The sequence below is a fragment of the Phacochoerus africanus genome, chromosome 10, assembly GCF_016906955.1.
Source record: "Phacochoerus africanus isolate WHEZ1 chromosome 10, ROS_Pafr_v1, whole genome shotgun sequence".
Lineage (NCBI taxonomy): Eukaryota > Metazoa > Chordata > Mammalia > Artiodactyla > Suidae > Phacochoerus > Phacochoerus africanus.
In genome coordinates, this window is record NC_062553.1 from 68,484,092 (window position 1) to 68,497,141 (window position 13,050).

General features: G+C 37.6%; 1 protein-coding gene across 2 annotated transcripts in view; it reads left to right on the forward strand.

Moving 5' to 3' along the window:
* NPFFR2 (neuropeptide FF receptor 2) overlaps positions 1 to 12,721 on the forward strand; it is a 68,753-nt gene extending 56,032 nt beyond the window's left edge. The window contains exons 2-4 of one of the 2 annotated variants that reach the window (XM_047799459.1): positions 4,022 to 4,356; positions 9,499 to 9,598; positions 11,385 to 12,721. In XM_047799459.1, coding sequence (XP_047655415.1) covers positions 4,029 to 4,356; positions 9,499 to 9,598; positions 11,385 to 12,210 — 1,254 coding nt within the window. In that variant the 5' untranslated portion in view covers positions 4,022 to 4,028 and the 3' untranslated portion in view covers positions 12,211 to 12,721. Of the gene's footprint in view, positions 1 to 3,995; positions 4,357 to 9,498; positions 9,599 to 11,384 lie in introns of those variants that run through there. The other variant, XM_047799460.1, reaches the window with a different exon arrangement.
* The last annotated feature ends 329 nt before the right edge of the window (positions 12,722 to 13,050 follow it).

A 13,050-nucleotide genomic window follows, 5' to 3' on the forward strand; every position in this document is an offset into this window, starting at 1 on the left:
CTTAATCAAAGAAAGCCGGGGACTTCGAAGGTGGCTCCTTAGGACCACTCTTCCTGAATTAGATGCTTACTTTCTGGCCCAGAGTAATAGTTGAGATCTCCAAGTTAGGTTTTGTGGCATTACCTACTTGTCATAGCAGAGTGAGTATTTGGTCCGTGAAATCTCAGCTTGCATGACATTTTCTAGAGAATCATACCTCATAAATCCGTGAATTCTGTGACTTATACAGGAACAACCTATTAACAACTTTAAGTTGATAAGGTCCATCATCTTAGAAAATACCATTACTCTTCCTTGAGGTCCAGCTATTATGTCCACAAGGCCATTAGTCTCAATCATCGGCCTTCTTTTCTTCCTCTGGGAGTATTCTTCCGATGTTTGGGGAGAAAATGCTTTAACATCCTCAATCGATTCACTCTCTGACCTCGGTTAATATTTCTCTGCCAAAATTCTGAAGTTATTATTATTTGTCTTTCTACATTCTTTAGTATTTTAAACAAAGAATAATACTTATAATACTTCGATAACCACCAAGATTTGAGCTACTGAATGAGGGGTAGGAATAAAGCATGTTCTTTGTGACCTATGAATAAAGCATAAAGGTAAACAAAGCTCACAACTAAATATTTTATTTATCATGTATTTTCCCATGTAGAAATAAAGAATGTAAAACTAATTAGTGGTAAAATGGCTTATATTTACAATGTATTTACTTAACATGTAAACTGCCAACTTGTAAAGTGAGGGCTTTCTGTTATTAAAAAGACATCACATATTTTTGATGAAATATTCCAAAACTATTGAATCACTGATATGGGCAGAGAGTAAATTTGCCTTCCTAACTGGTATACTCGATTTTCTTATTCTTTGTATTATTTCAACTAAGAATGAATATGATTCACAGAGTACACTTTAAATAATTTTGGTCTAAAGGTATTCAACCAGGGGCAGATTTCATTTAAAGCTTTTTAATCAACTGTATGGAAATTTTAAGTGTGCATTAAGATGCCAAATGCATGAACACCAGAGAGTTATTATCGTTGATGTCTTACTCTGAGATAGGAGGGTCTCCTTAGGATCCAGCAGGGCTTGGCTTTCTCTGCCTCAGTATTACTATAGTATATAGTATAGTATAGTATAGTATAGTATAGTATAGTATAGTATAGTATAGTATAGTATATAGCAATATAGTAATACTGTGGGTTTTGATGTTATCCCCAAAGTCACATTACTAGGCTGATCTAATGGCCAAAGTTCTGACCTCATGTACAAAAACTTTACAATTGCATGTGAGAAGGAAATAACACAAATATGACAGATTCTTTGACTCTCTGTATTGCCTTTTGCCTGCTGTTGTGCCAAATACAGTTAACAAGTCAACAATAGGAATAGTGAAATCCATGTTGGCCTCCAAAACAAAAAATGATTTTAGTTTATCAAAACTCTATTGGAAGAAGAGGAAAAGAAACACTTCTCTTTCAAATGACTAACTTGAGTTTAATACACCAGAAGTTTCTATCTCAGTCTTCACACTCTTATCTCAACAGATACACAATGGATGCATATCTGCTTTGGAAACATGTGGTTGTTTCAAGCTTAGGTATAAGAAAAAAGAATGTGCAAATATAAAGCACTATGGAAGTTCCCGTGGTGGCTCAGCAGTAACGAACCCGACTAGTATTCATGAGGATGTGGGTTCCATCCCTGGCCTCGCTCAGTGGGTTAAGGATCCAGCATTGCTGTGAGCTGTGGTGTGGGTCACATATGCGGCTTATATCTGGTGTTGGTGTTGCTGCAGCCGTGGCAAAGGCTGGCAGCTGCAGTTCCGATTCGACCTCTAGCATGGGAACTTCCAAATGCCGTGGGTGTGGTCCTAAAAAGACTCTCTCTCTCTCTCTCTCTCTCTCTATATATATATATATATATATATAGTGCCTTATGCTTTATGATATATCCTACCCGTATGTTTGCCAGCTCTAACTGAATCCAAGGACAGATGTTTTTTATTATAACTCTTAACAACTTACATTTTTCTCATGCCTTTCTCATTTGTATTTAGAGTGCATTCTTGCCTTAGGTAAAAATATCTTTAAATATTTGTGCGAATGCTTTCTTTCTGGAGACTTTGACTGAAGTGACTTTTATCAAGTTGGTAGATATTCTCAGTGTCTGTCTCTGGACCCCAAAAATAGTCTCGACTTGACTTTGTATAGCAGCCTATATCTGGCTCTACTCAAATTCCATTTTTTTTTCTCTTCTCCAAATGCTCAACTGATCACATACTCACTTTGCTTTTCACTTCTTGTTTTTATTTGGTCTTAGGAATATGAAATATAGAAAAGCAAGGGGAATTTTAAAAAGTTGAGGAAAGGCAAAAGTGAATTTTAAAAATTTGAGAAAAGAGAAAAAATTAAATGGTGAAATAATGGGAACTGTTGGAGAAAAATGATCTGTCTGATTAACTGACTTATATTAGTAACAAACTTATTTACTCTTCCCTGTACATAAAAGAAGAAAACTATCCAAAGTCTAGTATCAGAAATGAATAAAACATATCTTAATCCTTATGCAGTACTGACAAAAATAAACATGCTCCCCAAATATGATATAAATGTGTACTTGGTAAAAGACTGAAAAATGCAAAGTGAAATGAGGTCATTACATGGTTCAGTCTTCTGCAAACTGGAGTCTGATTATGTACCTGTAGAGGCATTTGAAGTTATCCTCAACAATTCAAAGTCCACACACCTACTCCAAAAAAAAGGGAATACGGGATTTCTGTTGTATAAGTCCACTGTCAAATTCATTTTCATTTAAGCACACATGTAACTCTGTCAAGGCAGGCAGGAAAGTGTTAACAAGCAGGCCAGAAACTGCTCTCCGTAGAAAGGCCTGGGTTAGAGTCTGCAAACTTTGGTTCTAAACAGTTCCCTATAGTGAAACAAAGTTTCCTTAAATGGTAGAGTGGCTCTCTATGTCTAGTTTGTTTGTACAACCACATAGTCCCTGCTGCACACCTACTTTCCATCTGGGAGTAAGGAATTTTGATACATGCTAAAAAGAATCTGTCCATGTTCCCACTCTCTACAAACCTTGAGCACTGAGTAATGAGCTACCCTGTAAGTGCATTTCACACAAGTTTTCAAACCTGTTCTTGGAGGTCAGTGTTCTGTGTAACTCCATTCAGAGAGGGCTCTTGTAAGCTTGGGCCAGTTTCCTGCAGATTTCACCCCTTTTGATTTGCTGATTTTACTCTGGATCCCCTTGCTATAATAAATATTAGCTGTGAATACACTATCTGCTGAGTCCTGAGAGTCCTTCTAGTAAATCAACAAGCCTGGGAGTGTTCTTGGGGAACCTCTGACAGGCACTGGTTGTACTGTCTTCATTAAGATTTATAGATTTTGAATAAATATTTATTGAACACATACTATGTGAGTTGAATTATACTATATTAAATCAAGACAAGTAACCCAGACTATTGTAAGAAATCCACAGTTTTATGACTAGGTAGACATACAGAAGTGAATAAAAAAGAATATTCAACTTACTGAGTTAAAGCAGAATAAGAAAAATACAAGAAGCTCATTTCAATGGGAGTCTTGAAGATATAGACACCTCATCTCGTTCAAATATCAGGAAGCTCAAGGTATATTAGCATTAAAAGAACAAGTAGGTTTGACAGATTATGATATCTGAAGGCAGAGGGGAGAAGAAGAGTAGTTTTGGAATATTTTCCTTGAATATTCTACGGTAAAGAAGTGAATAATATAGAGTATATCAAGGAAACAAAATATAATAATAATGGGCTCTTTGTGCCACACAGTGGAATTTTCAAACGCTCTTGATTAAAATCCTAGTAATTTGAATGCCTTATTGATAACTCCATTTTTTTTTAAATTTAACAGATTATTATAGAAGCCCCAACAAAATTCCAAAGCATTTTAAAGCAACCTCTTTTAAGCTTCTGATCTCCTGGTTTCTAATTACACCTTTTCTTTTCTGCCTCTTCTGTGTTCAGGTCCATCATGAGTGAGAAATGGGACTCCAACTCGTCAGAAAAATGGCATCACAATTGGAGTGCCAACAACACAAAGCTAGATCTGTACTCAGATAGCAGTATCACCTATGTGAACTACTATCTCCACCAGCCTCAAGTGACAGCAATTTTCATTATTTCCTACTTTCTGATATTCTTTCTGTGCATGGTGGGAAACACAGTGGTTTGCTTTATCGTCATGAGGAACAAACACATGCACACAGTCACTAATCTCTTCATCTTGAACCTGGCCATCAGTGACTTACTGGTCGGCATATTCTGTATGCCTATCACGCTGCTGGACAATATCATAGCAGGTATGTTGATCTGTGTGTAGCTCAAAGATGAGATGAGAAAACGTTTGTCCCAAATCCTTGCAGCCATGACAGGGTTATCCATTTACTTACAAACGTTTATAGAGTTCCAAGAACTCCTCCAAGTAGCAGTCCTCAAAGGATCCATATCCTAATGGAGGATAAAAACAACAAACAATTAGCTACATAAATAGTCAGAGAATGAATTATGGAGAAAAATAAAGCAAGCGACAGAGATGAAGTGTGGAAGCTGTTAATTTTATAGAGTGTTCACTGAAGATCACCAGCAAATGAAATCCAACACTTCTTCCTGAAGATTGAATTTGCTTAAGAGTTTGAGGCAAATAAAATGTGATAGAAATGTTATTGAGGATATTATGGACTGTCAAGTTCCAAGAACAGCTAAGTGTGTTTTCAACTGATGCAATGTCTTCAATCTAACATAAGTAGATATTTAGACCCTCTTGTGGTCAGCAAGGGAGATTTCCAACAGTTTCTGATGCAAGATGGAGTAGTGGTACCAAAGATTTCTCACAAAGCAGTAGTTTTATCATGTAGTGGTAAATTACATGCACAACATAGGTCATGGTTAGGGTACCACCCTGGAGTACTTCTGGGGCCTGAATTACTTCTTCTTTGGCGCCACATTGTACACTCTGGAAGCAAGGAACAGTGTATCTACAGCTTTCATTATCGCTTTGGTGCATAGTACCTGCCTAATAAATATTTGTTTTATTAACTAATGAACAGTGCTCAAGATATCCTTATTCCAAATATATATAAGAAAAATTAAACCACAGCAGCATATTGAAAATATTTAGATTAATGTTAGCCATATCGTAGTTCTTATCCTTTCATGGCATTCACCATCAGTTTATTAGAAAATAAGAGGTTTCTCTTTGGAATTTACTTGTTTCTTTCCTTTTGCTGGAGGGGGAGACAAGGGGGGAGTTTAGAGTGCCTAGTCTATCACCATAAACAGCATAGATTCTGTGTTTTTGTGATGTGTGTTATTAAAAAAAATTTATGAGGATGTACATTTTCAAGATATTATGCTAGATAAAAACAGTGAAAGAATTGATAAAAATGTTTATTGCTCTCAAGAAATTTATTTCATCAATAAGAAATGCTCTCAATATTTCCCCCATAGATATTTATAATTAATTTACTATTTAACATTTTTTTTCAGATGTAGTAATCTTCCTCACCTGATTCCCATTCCCAGGAGGCAGCTACACTGAGCATTTTTTGCCTTTATATTTGATAATTATGATCGTATTTCTAAATAACATATTTTCATTTTAATATATTATCAACCTACAGAAGATGTAATTTAGTTCTCATAATCCTCTTCTGCCCCAAGAGGTAGTTTCCCTCACCAAACTCCACTGAACTGACAGCATTAGGACAAAAGAACATAAATCCATAGAAACTGAGTGTCTGAATGTGAAATTGGAAAAACAGCATGATTGCCTATAATTCAGTATAAACGCAAAGAGACAAACTGCATTTATACAAAAGCAAAAATACACATTCACGGACCTGCGCCCTCCTTCTTTCAGTAGTTTTTAGTTAAATCAATAAAGTATACATGCCTATCGTTACATGTGTCTTACCCTTGCTGAGCCACACAGAGTGCTATGATAGCAATTTTTCTCTTAGAAAATGTTTTCCATTTTCCTAGAAACAGGGGTACCAGATTTTGATTTACTTAGTTGTTTGGAGTGTACCCATCATTAATACATCCTCAGATTCTCTTCCAGGAGGATTAAATTTCTTGTCAATACCTTCAAGTATGTCAAAAACCTATCAAAGAGATGTAAATATCACCTTTTTTTCTGGAGACACCCCTCCAGTGACTCTGTGTCCTCTGTTCCTCTCCAAACTGCTCTCAAGCTATGGCCCTGCGATGTCTCTTCACTGAGATCCCAACAATGTGCTTCACTTCTCTTTATGCTCGGTCCCCTGTGTTCTGGATGCCATTTCTTTTTTCTTGGTTTATTCCTCTTTCAGCTTCCTAAGAAGGGGTGCATGGAGATCAAAATGTTTGAGATATTGTAGATCTGTAAATATCTTATTCTGCTTTTCAGACTTCATTATAGCTGGGTGAAGTATTCTAGGCTGGACTTTTTTCTCCTTCAAAATATTGCAAAAGGTGGCTCTATTATTGTTACTGCTAAGAAACCTGGGGTTACTGCTGGAAAATTTGATGCTGTCTGACCCTTGCTTTTTTTTACTTATGCCTTGTATTTTGCTTTTCTTCCTGAAAGCATTTTGAACTTCTCTTTACCCACAGTATTCCAAATTCAGGTGGTTAGACCTTGATGTGAATCTTTTATTTTCCATCTCTTGTGCAGGACACAAACTAGGTCCTATCTATCAAAAAGTGAATGCCTTCCATCCAAGGGAATTTTCTCATAGAGTTCTCTTACGTTTTCCTTTCTTCAACTCCTGTTAATCAAGAGGTGCTCGGTTGCCCTTCTTTGAAATATTTTTCTTCCATTTTCCACTCCTCATTATTCTACTTTCAAAGATCATCTCAGCTTTCTCTTCCAAGCTTTATGTTGACATAAAGCCAACAGCCAATTCTGTGATCATATTTTAATTCTCTCAGCCAGTTGTATTTTTATAGTGTTCATTGTACTACATGCACATATTTTTCATAGATAAAATATGTACTGTCTCTGAGGTTATCAATAATATTTATTTTTTGTCTACCTGGTTCATATTGTTGTTTTCCTATTCTATTTGTTTTAGTCACATTCTTTTATATTTGAGCTTTCCCTAAGGTCAACTACTACTTAGCTGCTTGTGTTTAAGAATGAAGTGCTATGTGGTTGCCTTGAACTTCTGCATGCCTGGGGTTTGAGGTTAGACCCACTTTTGGCCTCACTAGTCTAGGTCATTCATTGGGAATCCACAACTGTTAAACTCTGCCAGGCAAAATAACATCAGTGTTCTTGGTTCTTGGAAGGATGACTTTCCCCAGAAGGGAATTCTCTAACCTACTACCCTGGGGATATAAAGCTGGCTGCTGCATTCTGGAGCTGAGTGGGTCTCTGGTCCAGTGGTATCATGCACAGTGTGTATAGGTACATTCACTTTATTGTCCTGCATCATTGTGGTACCCACTGCACCTGCATCCAGTAACTCAAAGTCTGGAGTCCCTGTGCTTCTACTTCCTTAGAGTTGCCTCCATTCTCTTGCTGGCCTGGGGAAAAGCCAGTGGCATCCAATTGCATTTATATATAATTCAGCCAATTGTGTTATTTTCCCAAATTTATATTCACTAGTATCAGGCACCTTGTTTCTATAGATTTTATTTATTTATTTATTTGTCCTAGTGCTGTCATTTCAGGTGAGTTTGGTGAAGGTGACTATGTAACTTTTTTTTTTTCATTTTTGTTGAACAGAAAGTAATAATGTATCAACCAAACAAATTTTAGAACTAGGAAGGCATGTTCTCTTTTGGTTTCTATTCAGTAGATCCATTTCAGTAGCACCTATTTTCAGATGGTCTGGATAGATGACAATATTTTTTAAAAAATTATGCTTGGGCTATTGGAAATATTTTTAATTAGATAAAACTATTTTGAAAATAAATTGTTGGAGATTTTTTAAAAACATAAATTTTAAAATCTGAAAAATGCGTAGTGTTTATATCTTTTGGGAAACACGCATATTTCCTAGTGGAAGAATAATGTTACTTTTCTATAATAGCAGAAGGGTGGGTAGAATATCAATTTTTAAATTTGATTGGCTTGATATCAAGTATCAGACCGATTTCTTTTATAAACATTTTAGTAACTGAAGTTCAATTAGGAAGTCATTCAGGCAGACTACTTTTGCTCATGCAAAGTGCTCTTTATTCTTGAAGTTGTATCTCAGTCAGCTCAGATTGCTATAACAAAGTACCACAGACTGGGTGGTCTGAATAACAGACATTTATTTTCACAGTTCTGGAGGCTGGGAGTCTGAGGTGAGCATACCAGCCTGGCCAGGTTCTTGGCGCGGGTCCTTTTTCTGATTTGTAGACTGCTCCAGGCTCACGTGGCCTTTCCTCAGTGCATGCATGTGGGAAGGGGTCTCATTCTCTTCCTCTTCTTACAATGGCACTAATCCCCTTATGTGGGCACCACCCTCCTGGCCTCCTCTAAACCTAGTTACCCCCTAAAGGTGCCACATCCAAATACCATCACATTGGGGGATAAGGCTTCAATTTATGAATTTGAGAGGAAACACAAACATGCACTCCATAACAAAGTACCTCTGAGGTAAACTGTTTCATTACATGATACATAACTAAATATTAACTTTATTTATTCTACATGTAACTCCCGATTCTTCATAATTTATGGAATACATTCCCAAAGATTAGTAAGAGAACTATAAATAAGAGAACTATTATTCTTCCTATTTTATTCATTTAAAGGGCATTGTTAAATAAGGTAAATGGTTTGGACTCTGGAAACATACTACTAGGGTTCAAATTCTTAATGTGCTTCTAACTAGCTGTGTGGCAAGGGATGTGATATTTGTGTATTTGTTACCTATTCCATATAATGAGGAAAATAATAAAGCCTCCAAAAGCCTGCCATGGGGACCAGATATGTTAATGGATGCAAAGCATTTATTACAGGGAGTTCCCCTCGTGGCGCAGTGGTTAACGAATCCGACTAGGAACCATGAGGTTGCGGGTTCGACCCCTGGCCTTGCTCAGTGGGTTAAGGATCCGGCGTTGCCGTGAGCTGTGGTGTGGGTCGCAGACACGGCTCGGATCCCGAGTTGCTGTGGCTCTGGCGTAGGCTGGCAGCTACAGCTCCAATTCAACCCCTAACCTGGGAACCTCCATATGCCACAGGAGCGGCTCCAGAAAAAAGGCAAAAAGACAAAAGAAAAAAAAAGCATTTATTACAGTGTATAGAATGTTGAAACTAATGTATGTTTTGACATTATTATCAGTGTACTGAAAAACAGAGCTCCTGACTATATTAATGAAAATGATGGGATACATTAATTGTTTCCTGGGTATTATTTAGAAACAGTTGCATCAGTCTAATTTCATGTCTTTCTCTTCATAATTTCAGTGAAATTAAAATATATATATAATCTTTTCAAAGACTGACAGTTTCATTTCCCTTCCAGGATGGCCATTTGGAAGCTCAATGTGCAAGATCAGTGGCTTGGTCCAAGGGATATCTGTTGCAGCTTCAGTATTTACTTTAGTTGCAATAGCAGTGGATAGGTAGGTCAACACTGAACTCTGATCCAGAGAATTGGGCATGTCTGCAGCTAATCTACCTAAGCAGTGAAAAAATGCCTGATCTACTAAATTTGGATATATCTGCTCAAAATTGTATTCATAATATATATCCCTCTAAGAGCAAGGCATATAGTACTAAAGGTTCAGTAATTAGAAAATAAAACTGCTGAAATTTCCATATTTTAAGATTAAATAATTAGGGATGAGGCATGTCTTAGTATGCATTGCAATAACAAGATGAGTATCAAATATTTGTTGAATGAATGAAAAAATAATATTTAAAGTTTCAGTAGCTGGTTTACAAAAAGAGCAAAATACCTAGAATTAAGTGCCTACGAAGTTACCCATAATTTAAGGATGAATAAATGGGAAAATTCACTAATTAGAAGACTAAATGAAAACTTGGAGATTAAGACAGAAGTCCTTACACATGCACTGAAGAAGTTGTAAAGGATAACAGAGCAGTCAAAGCTCAAGCTAACTAGTCATTATATAAAGATATTAGATAAATTAATTTGGAGGCACTGCTGTGCCACTTAAAAGCTCTAAGTTTCCTTCCTTGCCTGCAGATCTGGAAAGTAATAATTTTCATAACACATCAGTTTTATAGAATCATCACCTAAATCAAAGAAGATTCAATAGGTGATATTACTTTGAAGAACAGAAAATGTTATATAGGTGTGTAATAATAGTATTATTATCTTAGAGTTAACATAATGAGTATCAAAAATCAAAATAACAAAACAGCAGGAAAATAAGGCTTCCCCCTACATACTGATGTTGAATTTTCATGCTCACCTGAGGACATAGAACACTTAGGAAGGTGTATAAACAGCACTCAGAATGGAAACTCTCAGACTCTTAGAGCTGTGAAACAAACCACCAGGACACTTAGTGGCTCACAACGATAATGCTTTAGATTTCTCACAGCTCTGGACTGGCCTCTGTGCAATTCTCCTGCTCTGTGTCTTACAGCTGAAATCTCTCAGGCTTCTGCTAAGGCCATGCAGGCTAGGGTTCAACTGGCCAAAGCAAGTTACCAGGCTAAGAATATAGATCATGAGTGTGGGCAAGGAGGAGAGTTTAAGAATACGAGCCCTGGAGCCAAACTACCTGTGTAAAAAGCATGTGTGATGATGGGCCAGATTTTTTTTACCTTTTCTTGAGCCTGTTTTCCCATCTTTTAAATAGGAAAGCTCAAAGGCATGATCTATGCAAACCAATGGAAAAGAGCCCAGAACTGAATATTAAATTTTCATGTTCAGTGTAGACTAGTTACCACTAGTACCTCTATTATTTTTTTAATTTTTAAAATTTTTTAATGGCCACACCTGTGGCATATGGAAGTTCCCAGGCTAGGGGTTGAATTGGAGCTGTAGCTTCCAGCCTATGCCACAGCTATGGCAGCATGGGATCAGAGCTGCATCTCACCTACTCTGTAGCTCACAGCAACATCAGAGCGAGGCCAGGGATCAAAGCCGCATCCTCTTGGATACCAGTTGGTTTTGCTTCCACTGAGCCACAACAGGAACTCTGGCCTTTATTATTAACAGTGTCTGATATGCTACACTTACTCATTTTTGAGCTGAAATTTATCTCCTATCAATTACAGAAAATGATAATGCATGCCTTTCTACTACTAATTGCAATTTTCTATGTTTTTGAGGGCAGTGTGGATGGAGGACTATAATTACTTAAATAAACTCAATTCATGATTCTGTCAGTAGGTATGAGGTGGTCCTTCACTGACATTTGCCTTTAATTACAGGTTCCGGTGTGTCGTCTACCCTTTTAAACCAAAGCTCACTATCAAGACAGCATTTGTCATTATTATGATTATCTGGGTACTGGCCATTGCCATTATGTCCCCATCTGCAATAATGCTACACGTACAAGAAGAAAAATATTACCGAGTGAGACTCAACTCCCAGAATAAAAGCAGCCCTGTCTACTGGTGCCGGGAAGACTGGCCAAATCAGGAAATGAGGAAGATCTACACCACTGTGCTGTTTGCCAACATCTACTTGGCACCCCTGTCCCTCATTGTCATCATGTATGGAAGGATTGGAATTTCACTCTTCAAGACAACAGTGTCCCACAGAGGCAAACAGAACCAGGAGCACGTGGTGTCCAAGAAGAAGCAGAAGGTCATTAAGATGCTCCTGGTGGTTGCCCTGCTTTTCATTCTCTCCTGGCTGCCTCTGTGGACTCTGATGATGCTCTCAGACTATGCTGACCTGTCTCCAAATGAACTGCAGGTCATCAACATCTACATTTACCCTTTTGCACACTGGCTGGCCTTTTGCAACAGCAGCGTCAACCCCATCATTTATGGTTTCTTCAATGAGAATTTTCGCCGTGGTTTTCAAGATGCTTTTCACCTCCAGTTCTGCCAAAAAAGAGCAAAGCCCAAGGAAGCCTACTCCCTAAGAGCTGAAAACAATGTGGTCTTCAACACATCTTATCTGTCAGCTCAGGAAACTGCAACTAAAAACCCGCATGAGGAAATCATGCTTTGCAGGAAAAGTGCTAAGAAGCCTATAGAGGAATGCGTGATGGAGGAATTAGAACTTACCAATAGCAATGATATGTGAAAAGAGCCAGTGGGATGATTTTCAACTCTACTGCATGTTATATATTGAGATATTGTTGGTTTCTCTGGCTCTGTACTTCAGTTCTTCTTAAGAATGCTAGAAGTCCTCTCTGGAAAAAAGTAAACAAAATGACCTTCTGTTCATAATCAACCTTATTGTATGTAAAATATATGCAGAGATCCAAATGCAAATTTTCCTAGATAAATCTATTTTCTAGGACCAATTTTCAAAGCCTGATCTTGTGCAATTTAGCTATTTGTGTATGAATCAAGCATGTTTTATGTGTATGTGCATGTATGCAACACACAGACATTTTCCTCAAGTGGTGATAAAGAGGCAGTTCTTTGCACGAGAACACATTTTGTCAATTTTCCCTTAGACTGCAGAATTATTTGTCTGTTTCTACTTTTTAAATGTACTTATCTTTCTTATAAATAAGAACTACAATAGCAAATAAGGGGACACTGTATTTCTTTGTATTTAGAGGTTGCTATTTTTTTCTTTAAAGATTACAGTCAGGGGAGTTCCCGTCCTGGCGCAGTGGTTAATGAATCCGACTAGGAACTATGAGGTTGAGGGTTCGGTCCCTGCCCTTGCTCAGTGGGTTAACGATCCGGCTTTGCCGTGAACTGTGGTGTAGGTTGCAGACGCGGCTCGGATCCCGCATTGCTGTGGCTCTGGCGTAGGCCGGTGGCTACAGCTCTGATTCAACCCCTAGCCTGGGAACCTCCATATGCCGCGGGAGCGGCCCAAGAAATAGCAACAACAACAACAACAACAAAAGACAAAAAAAAAAAAAAGATTACAGTCAGGGATTTCCCTTGTGGCACAGTGGGCTAA